The sequence below is a fragment of the Solanum tuberosum genome, unplaced genomic scaffold (genome assembly GCF_000226075.1).
Source record: "Solanum tuberosum cultivar DM 1-3 516 R44 unplaced genomic scaffold, SolTub_3.0 scf00387, whole genome shotgun sequence".
In the NCBI taxonomy this organism is placed as follows: domain Eukaryota; kingdom Viridiplantae; phylum Streptophyta; class Magnoliopsida; order Solanales; family Solanaceae; genus Solanum; species Solanum tuberosum.
This window is the reverse complement of record NW_006239312.1, coordinates 471,971-487,067: the sequence shown is the minus strand read 5'-3', so window position 1 is coordinate 487,067 and position 15,097 is coordinate 471,971. Positions and strand designations below refer to the sequence as shown.

General features: G+C 35.8%; 1 protein-coding gene across 1 annotated transcript; it reads right to left on the bottom strand.

Moving 5' to 3' along the window:
- Positions 1–6,399: 6,399 nt before the first annotated feature.
- LOC102580352 (ubiquitin carboxyl-terminal hydrolase 24-like) lies at positions 6,400–15,091 on the bottom strand. The gene is made up of 7 exons (XM_006362257.1): positions 14,851–15,091; positions 11,603–12,235; positions 11,330–11,517; positions 9,285–9,544; positions 8,289–8,434; positions 7,630–7,803; positions 6,400–6,970 (listed from the first exon to the last, which is right to left on the bottom strand). The coding sequence occupies exons 1-7, from the start codon at positions 14,863–14,865 to the stop codon at positions 6,782–6,784; spliced, it is 1,605 nt and encodes a 534-aa protein (XP_006362319.1). The 5' UTR covers positions 14,866–15,091; the 3' UTR covers positions 6,400–6,781.
- Between the last annotated feature and the right edge of the window lie 6 nt (positions 15,092–15,097).

The window sequence follows — 15,097 nt, the reverse complement described above, 5'->3', positions numbered from 1 at the left end:
CTACTAACTTTATACATGCACCATTTTTTGCTCTCACTTTGCTTTGGATCTCTCCATTCCACCACCAATTCTTGATGACCACCCAAGATACCCCTAGCTCCTCTGTAGCTTCTTCCCTAATGCAACTAGATACCCTATACCACATGGTGTTCACATCTTCGCTACTACACTAGGCCCCTATACTAATTAACTTCTCTCATATCTCCCGAGAAAGGTAGGAGTTAAGCCACCCCACTTAATCCTTAGTTGGTCATGAACAGTCGTCTTTCTTCTGTCCCTCTTAATCTTCAATTTTATCACCAAAATCTTGTGTTGGGTAGTAAGATTTTCACTCGGGATAACCTTACAATATTTACAAAGTCCCTCATCACTAATCTATTTTAGTCTTAGCTATAGTTCTACGAAAGGTAACCAAGTGTTTCTTCCTCTTCCGAAAACACGAGTTAGCAATTACCAAATCAAAAGCTTTGGCAAAATTCAGAAGCAAAGCTCCCCCTCCATCCTCTCCCCAAAACCAAAGCCAACATGTACATCATTAAAGCCTCTAGAAGTTTCCCCGATATAACCATTAAAATCTCCAACAATGGAAATTTTATTGGTGTTAGATATACCTCTCTCTACCTTATTCAAATCCTCCCAAAAGAGCTTTTTGACCTCCTCATATAGGCCCACATGAAACACATATATATTAATAACGTTCAAATTAAACCCGCTAACGAATAGCTTAATCGTCATCATCCATTGATGCTCATAACCTCCACCACTCGCTCCCTACGGTAATCGTCTACTAAAATACCGATTCCATTTCTATCCCTCGAGCCTTCTAAGTATCATAACTTAAATTTGTCCACATCTTGTGCCTACCTACCCATCTGGTCTCTTGGATACAAGTTATATTTATCTTATTCTTTTTGAGAATCTTCACTAGCTCTATGGACTTCCCCAACAACAATCCTATGTTCAACAATCCTACTCTTAGCTTAAGAGAACCTGTGACCCATTTCCCACTTCTATCCCACCCCTTACCACTGACATCAATCGAAGACATGACCCTAGTCAACCATCATCCCCTAAAGCCATTATGGAGATGTAAACTAGACACGATATACACAAAACAAGAAACTACTAAAACTATTGATACTAAAATTGAAGGGAAGCAAACAATATGTAATGACGCTATGGATCAAGAAACAAACAACTTGGCCTAAAATACATATATGAATACAACCAAACAAGCATTTTCAAGGCTATAATTATTGGGTTTTAAATGTGTGAATAGGAAGTGAAGGTTTGTGACTCTCCTGAAGGGTTGCGACTTTTATGAAGGGTTGTGACCTTTACGAAATGTTGTGTCTTTTCTAAAGGGTTGTGACCATTCGAAAGGTTGTGCCTTTAATTTTCCAAAGGGTTGTGACCTTTTTGAAAGGTTGTCTCTATTCCAAAGAGTTGTGATATTTTCGATAAGGCACAATTAACACCTTTTCATACTATCCTTTGTTGGCTATAAATATAGAGTCTTTCTCTCATTTTTTTGAATCGAATTCTTCCCTTCTTCTACATACATTTCTTACAAACAAAATCGACTGATTGTGTCTGTGTGTGATCTCGTTGCTATCTTTTGGAGTTCGTTGAAATTATCGAAGTTTGAGGTCCGCTACTTCTTTAATGGCATAATCCATTTTATCTTGGGAGGAATTAATCTACAACATCTGGCACTTAAGGGGATTAATAAATTTCTTAAAGATACACAGTGGGTTCTGTCGACTCGAATAGTTCTTTTTATTTTTCTTTTTATCTTTTATTATTTCTGATTTGTTAATTTGAATATAGAGATAACAATAATAGCTATAGTATATCGAAACTACTGCAATATACACCTAGGACAACAAGAGTCTAAACTTTGTTATAAAATCTGGACAAAAAATAATAATCAAGAATCAACAAGATCAACTCTAGAATCTACAAGGCCACTACTAAGCTTCGACATGAGTTGTGGTGCACTGGTGGGACTACTTCACCCTTAATCAAAGGTCTCGGTTCGATCCCTAAGTATGGACAAAATCACGTTTGGAGCGTCACCCCCAAATGAGCCCTGTAATGCACAATCTAAATTTAATGGGAGCTTTAATACAAGCTCCGAACACCGAATATAAAACCAAAAAAAAAAAAAAATTAAAAATTATGCTTCTAATAAAATGTTATTCAGTAAAATAAATTAATACTTCGTACTATACGACTCGACATTCACATACATCGAAAAATAAACAACGCATGGTCCAAATTTATAAAATAAAGAAAAATATGGATGTGACATCAAACTTTAGAATCTGTTTGGCTGCTTATCTTCCTTACTGTCGGCACGTTGATGAAAATAAAATAAAATAAAATAATATGAGAACTTTTAACTTGCAATAATATCATATAAAATATTTTTTCCGTTTTAATTTGTTTCATATATTTAATGTGATATAAAGTTTAAAAAGTAATTTTTTAAATTTTATAATAATAAATTAAAAATATAGCAGAGATATTAAAATACCTTTTAATTTTATGATCCGTAGAAAAAAGTACGTCAAAGAGTAAGCATGAGAATTAACTCAAATCATCAATCATAATTATAATTTAAATACAATTTCTTTTACTTTTTTATTTATCGATATTTTGTGTTATACTTTACTTAGATAAGAGAATATGGAGTTAGATGATTAGAATAAAAGATTAGTAAATAGTTGAATGTTGTAATAATTTTTTTTTTTTTTTTTTATCAATTTCATCAATCATCAAATTAATTGTTGTCACTATTATTTTCTCTTTCGATTTTTTTATTTACTTAATTCGAGGGTCCATAAATAACAATATTTCTATCTTTAGTAGATAAAAGTAACATTAAGTACACATTATTTTCCTCAGACCCCACTTCTATTCTCTTCTACGCATAAGCGCAATAATTCCTATAAGCAAAGTCTAGTGAAGATATATTAAGGACTCATTTGGTTGAGAATAAGTTATTCCATGATTAGTGATTTCAATTTCATCTTCAGTGTAAATAAAAATAACACTACAGTTTTAAGATAAAGTATTCCGCGATTTTAATTTTACCTCTCCCTAGGAGCTCTCACCCACGATTTTAATAACACTACAATTTTAAGATAAATTATTTCACGATTTTAATTTTACCTCTCCCTAGGAGCTCCCATCCATTTCGCTTTCTTGGTAACTCAAAATCATAACCTTCGGATTGAAAGTAATTGTATTTATCATCCGAGCAACTCTCAAATATGAAATAAATTATTTAAACCATTTTATAACCTTCTCCTACGATTGACACGTGTCATATTTCTTGTATTGACAGCTCATAGCCAATTCATTTTTTACTATTTTCCCATTTTGCCCCTTCAGTGGGGCCCATAGTAGCATTTGTTTCACGTGGCAGAATTATCATCAAGTTGCATCTGAATGGTCACGTGATGATCCACGTCATCATTACGTCAACGGAAAGTGGGACCCACGGGATCACTTTGCCGAAAGCGTTACATGATTATTTTTTTTTAAAATAAAATTATTTTATTTTATTTTTGGCTTTTTTTGGACCAATAAGAGAAAAGCATAAAGGTTTTGGGTTTTTTTAACATGTCATCTTGCTTATGATATATAGAATCTTAATAGGTCACTATAAAAAAGTTATATTCCCCTACGAAAATAATGTTATGGAAAATGAGCTAAATTAGGATAGGTAAAAATGGAATATATTTATTTGAAATATCGATAGTATAAAAATTAATAATGTAATGAGGTGCGAGAGGCTGGTTGTGGAGGGGTTGAGGAGGAGTAGAGGTAGACCTAATAAGTATTGGAGTATGGTGATTAGGCAGGACGTGACACTAATTCAGCTCACCGACATTATGATTCATGATAAGAGAGTGTGGAGATTGAAGATTAGAATATAATGATAGTAGATAGTCGAATATTAGTTTTGTATTTTCGTACTCTTAGATTCTTATTCCTATTTTTATTTGTTGTTCCTTTAGCCTTGGTTATTGTATTTTCGTGTTGTTCTTCACTTTTTCATTTGTTGTTATATGTTGTTTTCTTTGATTTGGTTAATGTATTATATGATGTTATTACTATTCCCTTCTCCTTCATTTATAGCAATACTTCTATACTTCTGTATTTCCTTCTCATACTTGTTTTGATATGTTTTACTTAAGCTGAGGGTCTATCGAAATATTTTTTTAATACTCAAGTGAAGTTAAGCCGAGTCTGCATCGCACCTTTGCTACCGGGCATTCACTGCCAGTCACTCCTAAATCTACCTGGTATGGACTACTAAATCGATTCCTCTTGGCTTGATTAAAAAATCCTCTCAGAAGCCCGTGTATATTAGTCAAAGATGTGACTTTCACAGGGCCGATTGCTCTTTGCCGTCAAATGGAAAGTTAGCTCATAGGGCTGGCGCTGGTACTCTGCGGAAGATGCGTGAATTGGCCTGCTGAACCGATCTTGCTTAGGGCGGGTGACCATCTTCTAATTGAAGATAAGCACCGAAAGTAAGAGAAGTGAGGCGTTCGGGACCTATTCTAGTAGAGGAACCAACCCCGGAAAACCTGACCAAAAGATAGCTAAGTTCCCGTCACTAACCTTACTTCGGACTATGTGGCTGATCCGCTGAGAAAAGACGGTAAGGCAAAGAGAAAGTACCACTTTTCTTAAGTTAAGATGAATCTAATCTATTGAAGAGTCAAGGTTTCCAAGGAGCACGGATGAGGCGAAGCATCGATCCAACTACATACCAACGGAAAGCCATTACGGGCGGTCGTATCCCATCGTATTCACGTATCAATGCGTAAGTGGTCATATAATAGTTGCGTCGTTGCGCCTAAAGTCTTATGGCCGAAGGTCTCCGGTGCGTCGTAATAGCCTACTGGTATACAAGCACACCGTGCTCTAGGTTGGTTAAGCCTATGAGCATAAAGAAGGAAGTCTGCACCAGCCCACTAGCAAAACAAAAGGTAAGGAACTTCTTTCACTAGTATAGTATCGGGAACATGCCTAGAAGAGGATTTCATAATTCCAGAGGCGCCCAAGCCATCCTTACCTCATCTTCACTTCATCCTTATACACCTGCTGGACTGTCTATCCTTCCTTCCTTTTGATTAGATGACTTCCATCTCCAAGTTTAACTCAGACGTAGCTCCCTTCTTTTTTTTTGGGGGTGTGAAGCAGTGTCAAACCAAAATACCCAACAAGCATTAGCTCTCCCTGAAAAGGAGGTGATCCAGCCGCACCTTCCAGTACGGCTACCTTGTTACGACTTCACTCCAGGCTGCGTACATGTCACCCTCCTTAAATCCCACTTATGAAATTGTATTTTGATATGTTGTTGTTGTTGTTGTGGGGATAATTCAGAGCTTTTTAAAAGATATCTGCGAATACATATAGTTAGTCAGATATATTGGATACACACAAATACACTATATTTTTTCTATTATTATGCGTGTGGATACAATGTATTTCACTATAGATATTATATATAAATACAATATATTTCACTATTATTATATGTGCGGATAATGTGCTCGAAAGATGTTGAAACCAAAATGTTGCTATATTTCATAATAAAGAAAAATCTCGTTACTTTTGGTGAATTTGGGCACAAATAGCTCTAATTTCTTTAATATAAATAATCTTCCCAAATGTTATTTAGACTCAAATGAATATATATATATCACAAAGCAAAATAAAAGTTTTCCTAAGAGATACTTTGATAAGAAATAGATTGAGCTAAATCACAAATAAAATCATTTTGTAGGTTTTGTTAATACATTAGGATAAAGGTTAGCACTGGGATTTTGAAGCTCACAAGGATATACTATATAATAATTTCTCTTAATTGAAAAAATTATTTCAATAATTGGACCTTTCTTTAGTATATATATATATACTCTATTCCTAATTGTTGTCTTTTGAAAAAGACTATTCACAATCACTTTCATTGTTAAAACCTTATTTGTGCAATGTGGTCCTATATATTAGTTTTTGTCAAATGATTCAACATGACCTTTTACAAGTTGAATAAAAACATAACTTACAATAATTTTTTCATTGTTTTGTTTTCAAAATTTTAACATTTAAAAATGAAGATTTCTCGAAAAAATTGACAAAAAACTCAGCGTAGATTGAGAAAAACTAGCCTTTCTATTATCAAACTAACCAAGAGCAATTTGCACCCGGAGCTTACCATGATTCGTTGTCAAGTAATAGAGTCTATATGCAAAAATATGTCATGCATTTATTGATTTGGTGTAAACATCGTGCACGGGTAAGTTTTTTCTCCATAAACTTACTCCCACTGTATACAATGAATTAGCATAATTAGTATGACATTAACCACACTGCAACTAACACCAGACAATCTTCTTTACTTCTCAATCTCATTGTTTCCAATGATCAAAATAAAATCAATAAATTTTTCGGGGTTTTTCCAGCTTAATTCACCTCAAGAACATAGAATACAATCTGTAAAAACTGGGTGAAAAAAATGGGGTGCTCAGGGGAGGGGGAATTTCGAACTCTACTACCTCTACCTCTTTTCAAACATCTACTGAAAACACAAAATTACTCTTCTGAGTTGTGACTGATTTAAACAAGGTTCTCCTCTACATCTTTTGCTCCTATATTTGAATCTTTTATCTATCAACTTTCTTATACATGTACAAGAACATATTCCCTAATCTCTTTTTCGTTGTTGGCCAATCACTGCAACTTGAAATTGCCATACAAGTTACAACTGTTTGTAGAAGAGAACGTAAGCTTGATCATGCAGCACCTTGCTTGTGGGGATGGCTGTGACGGACACATCATCGTAACGCAGCCACTTGCCACTTGGATGGCGGGCATCAGCAGTATAATGACCCTTTGAAGGGTCCCTTCCATGATGAGTGATCGTTGCAACTAGTTCATACTTCCGACCCTGTAGCAATTAAATGCATTAATATCATCTTTAGGGACAAGGATTAGATTGCTACTATTTACAACAACAATGCCTTAATCCCAAGGAAGTTGGGGTCAAGCTGATCATAGCGCTCCATTTTAAGCTAATCTCAGACAAATATTATAAAGTTATCTACAGAACAGATTTTCAATTGCAGGTAAGTTCACATAGCAAGGTTTATACAATCCTAAACATGTTTGGACACTACAGGTGTTCATAGAAGACTAAAGAGGAGGAGCCTGAATGCTTAACTTTCAACTTCAATGGGCCTCGTGACATTTCACCATCAACTGTAACCAAGTAATACAGAATGTTCCAATCATACACAGTTTCCCGCGCAAAAAGAAGGAACAAGCCCAAACTACTATTCATAGCATGAGTGGAATGACCATCTTTAGAAGCTTAATGGGCCTTTAGAAGCATTCGGGCATACCTTTCAATGGTGAAGGTGAACTTACTAGTGAATAAAACCAAGTAATTTATCAAAATCAATTTAACTGGAATGTAGCTAAATCAAATCCAATGTGATCAGAATGTAAGATTAACATAACAATCTCAGTGCATAACCAGATTTTCAGGACAGGATGCAACCATGGGAACTAGCAGGTACACATTTGTAAGAAGAGAGATAATCTCACCTCAGTAGGAGAGTCAAGCAATTCACGACCAAACACAAGCTCCAAAGGAAAGTGCACGGGTTTGTGCAACTTGGTACTCCCTTCACTTTCGTAGCTAAAGCGCATCAAATGCAACACCATTATATCAGAAAGCTCCAGAATCTTAACAGACTTGCTGGCACTGACTACCTCAGCCTGAGATATGATTAATTGAGAGAATCGTGAGGCATGCTCTAAAATATTCAAAAGATTTCCCATCCAAAAGCATAATTATTTTTTATCAGCTATGTTGCTCGGACTCCCCAAAAGTGTTGTTGTACTGGTGTCAGATCCTCCAAAAATGCACTACTTTTGGAGGATCCGACATGTACCCCTCGACATTTTTGTTAAGTCCGAGTAGTGTAGCTTATCAATAATGTGAAATTGGCCGAGAAGTCTCATAAGCATAATTATTTTCTAGTTGACTTCTTCCAGAAATAGTACGCACTACCGTGTTTTCTTAGTTGAAAGAAAATACATTAATTTTCTTCTTAATTACTCTTTGGGTGAAAAAAAAGTATATCCCAGACCCAGAGTATGACAATCTTGTGTACAAAAACGGGTGTATCCCACAGAATGACTACATACTTGTGTACTTAATGATCTACCGGTCCAAAAGTTCACATAACATAATAGAGTACCTTTCCAGCTGCAGAAGTTCGATATCCTTCAAGTGCCTCTGGTGCAGAAAACATCCGAAGTGCATCTTCTATGGAGCAAATAGGCTCTGGATAAATGTTAAGGTGGAGCAGAAGAAATGGTTGTACTGTTGCTGAGGCTTTGTTACCTAGTTAAACCAATGAATAAGAGCTATTAGACAAATGGATAAGAGAGTCCTAACAGGAAACAACCTATACGAACAAAAGAGAATAAGGAACATAGAAGCTCAATACAACAGCCATTTCATTCTGACCAACTGATGAAGCCCTTTACAAATTCAAATTCTTAGCAGGTTCAAGTTTTGCCTAGTCCTTTTAAGTTATCTATTAGCTAGCTTAGTGAGAAAAAAGAAATATAAGCCAAATAAGTGGATATAACTGCATGAAGGATCTCAGCTTCAGCTGACACAACTCTTCCAATTTATGTCAGATAGTCTCAGTGTAGTCTTCATAACACCTAATATATATTGTGATTCCTAAGCGCCTGATTTATGAAGGTGTCAATACATCAGCGGAAGAAAAGAAACAAATACTTGCAAAAGAAGGCCCAATGGTAGATTCCAAAACACAAGCAAGAGTCAACTGAAAACATTTGTCTTGTTGAAGAATTGGATGAGCACCTACAAACCTTCCACAAGTTCTGATCAAACATAGTTTGCAAGAGTGAAACATTCCGAACTCCCATTTCTTTAAATCATTTCATCTTCCCTCTTATACTGATCAAAACCTAGGACCTTAGCTTTTACTCTTCAGATGTGTTCGGTATGGAGGAAAATGTTTTCCTTCATACCAAACACACCCTTCATTTCTTATCCTGCCTTTTATACTACGGCCCAGATATGCCCTAGTTAGTACAGACTATAAGGTTGTGACAGATCAAGATAGATCCAAACAATATTCTGATATAACTAAGCAAATATAAATAGATTCAAACAATATCCTGATATAACTAAGCAAATATAAAGGCATTCAGTTTACCTTTAGCCTTCACTACACTCTTCAATTGACCTCCAAAAATTTCACTTAATTTTGATGGAACAAAGCTCTGTGTTCTAGTAACTGCAGTCTTATTCCTTGGGCCAACAGTCTCCCAATCATCATCCTCTTCCTCATCATCTGGTGATGAAACCAGAGAGGAGTTTCTCCCAATACCATTTGGTACTTGACCCTCTAATTTTAGCAATTCATCATGCATCTGATGCATCAGAAAACTGAGGAACTCCTGAACATCTTCCTGCCTGCAAGTAGCAAATCCACCATAACACTAACAAAAATGAAAAACAGGATTTACAGACACAGACACACAAATAAAACCAAACATAAAAGAGAGAATTATACAGGGGCAGCACTTCCATCAAATTTGTGTTGATCAAATTTCTCTGCAAATGGTAGTTGCTAGGTGCGAATTACTATAAGAAACTCATTTGAACATACACATTTTCAATTTCTTGCAACAGACAAAGCAGTCCCAGTTTAGAGGGGAAGAAAATAATTCTAGCAATCATCTTCAGTTCATAAAAAGAGAAAAAGAATGAATGAAAGGAAAACTAAAAGACTACAAAAGTGATATGCAACTTAACCAAAAAAAATTGAACTTGATGTTAGGAGGACCAAAGAAAGGTAACTATAGCACTTACAGAAGTTTCAGTTGACAGACAGAAGAAAGACAAGTTCGCTTTGAAAAGGAAGCAGAATGGGATATTAAAGTGGTAAAGGGATCTAGGAGGAAATCTAAAATGTATGACACTAAGAGCAAAAAGCGATGGGGATGTGCATAGATAAGTTCTTTAAAGACGGAGAATGATTGAAACGATAAGAATGTATACAGCCAAGAAAGTCATTCCACAGCTAGCTAAATAGGTAAGAACTAGACTAGAATCAAGTATCTGGTCATTTAGGGGGTAAGATCTTTAATCTTATCAGTTTTCTTAGTGCACTCTGCACAAAAGTAAAGTTTTTAAAAGAAAGCACACATGAGAATGTGACAAGAAGATAAATTATCTTTACCTGCCAAACTCACTTTAATTGGAGCCAGGATTTTTAGTTTATGGGTTCTGAATCATAATTCAATTTGTTTACTGGGTTCTGGTATAATTACTTATACATAATATCAAATGATTTTTCAAGCACAAATGCAGAGTTCGAGCTAAGTTATTGGGTTCTACCGAAACTGTATCTACCAACCATGCTGGCTCCGCCGTTGATTTAGGTGCATCTTTTTCATTACAGACTTCAAAGATGATTTTAGTAGTTTCTTACCATCTTATACAACTCATTTCCAAAAAAAGATGAGCAAAATAAAAGGTGGGAACTTTCACATGTACGGTGCCCTCCTTTAGATTGATTCATTTGTTAGTGTTCACTTGTGATTCTACGGCTGGTTTAAGGAGATATCAGACAATTACTTCAGCTTAGCCTTCTATTTTCTCCTTTCTGCCAATTTTTTCCCTATAATTACTGGTTACCCAAAGCAAAACACCTGCTTTTCCATTCACTGAGAGATCCAACTGGCAAAATCAATAAAAAAGGACACCATGGACCAAGATCCAACATATGATTGTTCCACATTCATCTCTTCCCCAAAATGGAAAATAAGGGGGGAAATGAATGTTGTTTGTTTTTTAGACTGCTAATACTGAATCAAAAAATAATTTTTGAGTGATAAATGAGAGAAAGTAAAAAAAAAGTAAAGCCAGTATGAAACAAGATTATAATAGATGCAGCAAATTTAGGACTCTCCCATAGCTTATGTCTGCATGTTAAGTTGTGACAGCATGTATAGCTACAAAAGTTGGTGATTGACAATGACGGGAATCTGTCAAAATGATGCCTTTCAAAAAATATTGACCGTGACACCTAAGAACCTATGATACTAGTGCATTGCAAAATATAATGCATATTGCTATAGCAAGAAAAGACGAGATCCAGTTGACAAAAAAGGGGAAGTCTTTGACATTGTCCAGAGCACCAAGGAATAGTCAAGTGATAAACAAGATTTAGCGTATATGCTGTCAGTAACATACCTAGGTCTGCCTGTCAAGCTATTTGCAACATCTGGAGTGAAGTTCTTTAGGACAGATTCAAACATTAAAGGTCGAAAAGGCAGCCCAATTTCTGGAACAATTGTTTCCTTTTTCTTCATGCTCGGATCAATGTATATGCCGAAGTCAGAGATGAACTGAACAAAGGCATGTAAAGTTGGATACCCAGCCTGTAATAAGCAAAACCAAAATTTGAAATTTAAGGTTGTTAAAGGTTAGCAAAAATAATAATTAATAAGTAGGTTATCACCATACCTCTGTTATATCACGTGTTTTTAGTTCTTGCAGGAGATGAACAAAAGGAGAGCAAGAGAGAAGAGCCTGAAGAGTTGCATTAAGAAAGCATAAGTTCCCCAAGTTGACCAACCCTCGAGGTAAAAAACTTCTGAAAACCACAGCAGACCCATTTGATGATGCATTCAGAGATGTGTGTCTACCATTCACCAAGTTATAGTTTTTAAGCTGATTAGTTAAATGAACATCGTGCACACTGCTAGACAATTCAGACACATTATCAGCTGCAGACTGCAACAAGCTTGACTTTTCGGACGAATCATAAGCACTTCCGGTATTCACTGTTGGATGTAACACACTCCCATTGTAAGCAGGATTTGTGAAACTAGAACTACCATATTCTTTTACAGTATTGCCAATCGACTTTTTGGTTTTCCCTGTATTGCTATGAGCCTCAGTGACATTCGCTCTATGAACAAGCTCTGATGGCTGAAGTTTCTTAGAATGATCAAACTCTGTCAATTTTGTGTCAAAAATGCCCACAGATTTTAAAGTTGCAGAATCCAAAGAACCAAATGTGATCCCTACATCAGTTGTCGGCTGGCTTTGCAAAGTTTTGATCTCATCTTCTGTAAATGACCCAAAGATCAACACCTGATGACAAAAAGAGTTGAAAAAAATTTAGGTAAACCAAATACACAGAACCACAGAACAGATGCAAGAAGCAATGTAACCAGAACACAAATTCTGCTAGTTTACAGGAGATGTACTAATAGCATCTGAGGAATTCATATCAAGTCAGTATCTAATAAACAAACTAGTGGATCCCAAAAAGAAAAAAAGGCAGAAGCCAGTAAACTACTAACACAATCTACTCACACAAGTATGGTTTCAAAAGAACTTTAAGTTGGAAACATTGTCGAAATTGGGAAGTTGCTGATTTCGAGAGAGATGTTGCATTGGTAGTTGAGGAATTTTCAGAACAGAAATTAATTGTCACCTAATCTACCAACAATTTGAAAGACATGAAAAGGGAAAGGAGAATAGAGGGATATAGAATGGACAAAACAATTTTGCAATCCAGGCTTAATAGTTTACATCAAAAACGAGAAATGCCTTTTTACACTGTTCACATCCTAATTCCTCCAGAAAACACAAAAAGTAAATAACAATAAAAACAAATGTTCATTCTAGAATGGACATTACCCTGCTACCCAATTTTCAACGTTTTTAAACAAGCCTAATTGTTTAAATATATAATGAACTAATAAAGTATTCACTGAATTGTAGAAGATTTGGTCAGAGTTATTTATCCAATACAATAATAGCTTTTGTCACCTAAAATAATCATAAACCTAATTAATAATAAAAAAGAAAATCTCCATCTTACAGAAAAACAGAACAGCCATTAAGTTAATCTAAAATATAATACAATTGGTTGGTTATGTCCATTGTGTATTTGCCAGCAGCAAACCAGCTCATTATCATCTATCTTACCAATGCAAGAGCCTGTGTTCATTTTGCATTGAGAACTTTGCTCTTTATTGAGACATAAGCTAATAAGTAATGAGTTCTTGCAATGTAACTTCACCGAAAAAAGTGCACACATGTTCTCCTCTCCTCTAATTAGCAGAAGCCTTGTTCTTTGATATTACACAGCTCTGGACGGTTTAGGCCTTGTTCTTTGATATTACACAGCTCTGGACGGTTTTCTTTGTCCCAACTTGGCTAATCATATTCCTGCATAGAATTCTTTATCTGTGCACCCTCACTGTTCTCAAGGATTTGATTGAATTGTCTGCCCCACCCCCAAGAGTGCTTATGTCATGGGGGAACTCATGGCCTTTTCTTTAATAAGGTAAAAGTTAATTGATAAGGTACCAAGACAGTACAAACTGGTACAAAAGTCATACAGAGACCAAACAGTAGCCTACTACGCTTTACTTCCTAATGAATCCAAAAATTCAATGTACAGATTCAATAGGGAACTCATGACTAGGAAAATGGCCTTAATGTTAAAAAAAAAAGACTAGGAAAATGGCCTTTTTGGGCTATTTTGAAGTACCAGTGCAAAGAAGTCTAAGTTGGTCGGTGAGCCTAGTGACAAGATACAAAAACCAGGGAGAACCATGAATAAAGAGAGAAAAGAAGCTTTCCAATGAACTTATGTCATAGGGGAACTCATGACCTTTTTTTAAATAAAGTAAAAGTTAATTGTTAAGGTACCAAGACAGTACAAAATGGTAAAAAACTCATACAGAGACCAAACAAGCAGCCTACTAAACTTTCCTTCCTAACGAATCCAACAACTCCATTTACTGATTCAATAGGGAACTCAAGACTAGGAAAATGGCCTTTTTTGGGCTATTCAGAAGGGATAATAAAAAGAATTCCAAGTTGGTTGGTGAGCCTAGTGATAGAGAGTAGAGACAGCAACTGCGGAGAACCATGAATAAAGGGAGAAAAGAAGCTTTCCAATGAACTTACGTCTTTTGCATTCCTTTTCCCTTTATACTTTTGGATGGAGGTTGGCATCACTTCCTTGCCAGAATGTATCACATATTAACACATCTCTGTTCCCTGGTCCAAGTTGAAACTTTTTTTCTCTTTTTGCTTTTATTTTTTGTTTCCCCCCCTTTTTTTTACGACAGTGGTGTCCAAACCAACTTGGTGCACATCAACTAATCCACTGGGCAGCCTGCTATAGCACACAAGCAGATGAGTAGTCTAAACCAGTTCACCCTAGATTTTTAAAATTTCCACCATTTCTCTATCACCATGAAGCTATCATACAGAAACCCAGGTCACACAAACAAGACTTTTCCATTAAATCCTCCGCACCTCATTTTTGTTTTTAATTTTTTCTATATTTTGAAGAGGGTTGTCCTAATCAGATTGCACACCCCTAATCAATCCAATAGACAGCCTGCTACAGCTGGGAATTCAAAGCAGGGATATCCATTTCTTTCCTTTTAAGTGAAGTGTTAGCATCATTTTCTAGCTACTCAAGATCTCCAACTCAATAATTGTCTTTTTCTATCTCAAACCCAAAAGAAAATCAGGAAAAAATTGTCTTTTTCTATCTTTCTTCTATGAGTTAACATCATTCTCCTAGCTACTCAAACGCCACAAAACTACAGCACAGAACCCATCAAACAGAAGTTAAGGTTTATAATCATTGTACTAAAAAAACATTAATTTCCCAATTCCAGAAAAACCCTGCAAATGGGTTGGAAAATCACACGGCAAAAATGTAGGGTTTTGAGTACCTTTTGATCATTCATCTTGGAAGACTGGACAACTCCTTCAAAGTAAACCCATAGTTGATGCAATCAGAGATGCAAGTAATCCGTATCGAGGATTGAATCTGGTGAAGCAGAGACATGCAAAATGAGTAGAACTGAGCAAAACAACAATTTCAGACATGAAAATACAGAGAAAACAGAAATGAAGCTCACACAGAGAGAGGGGGTGGGGGTGTGGGGTTTAATGGGGGTGGCGGGAGCTTTTAGGGTT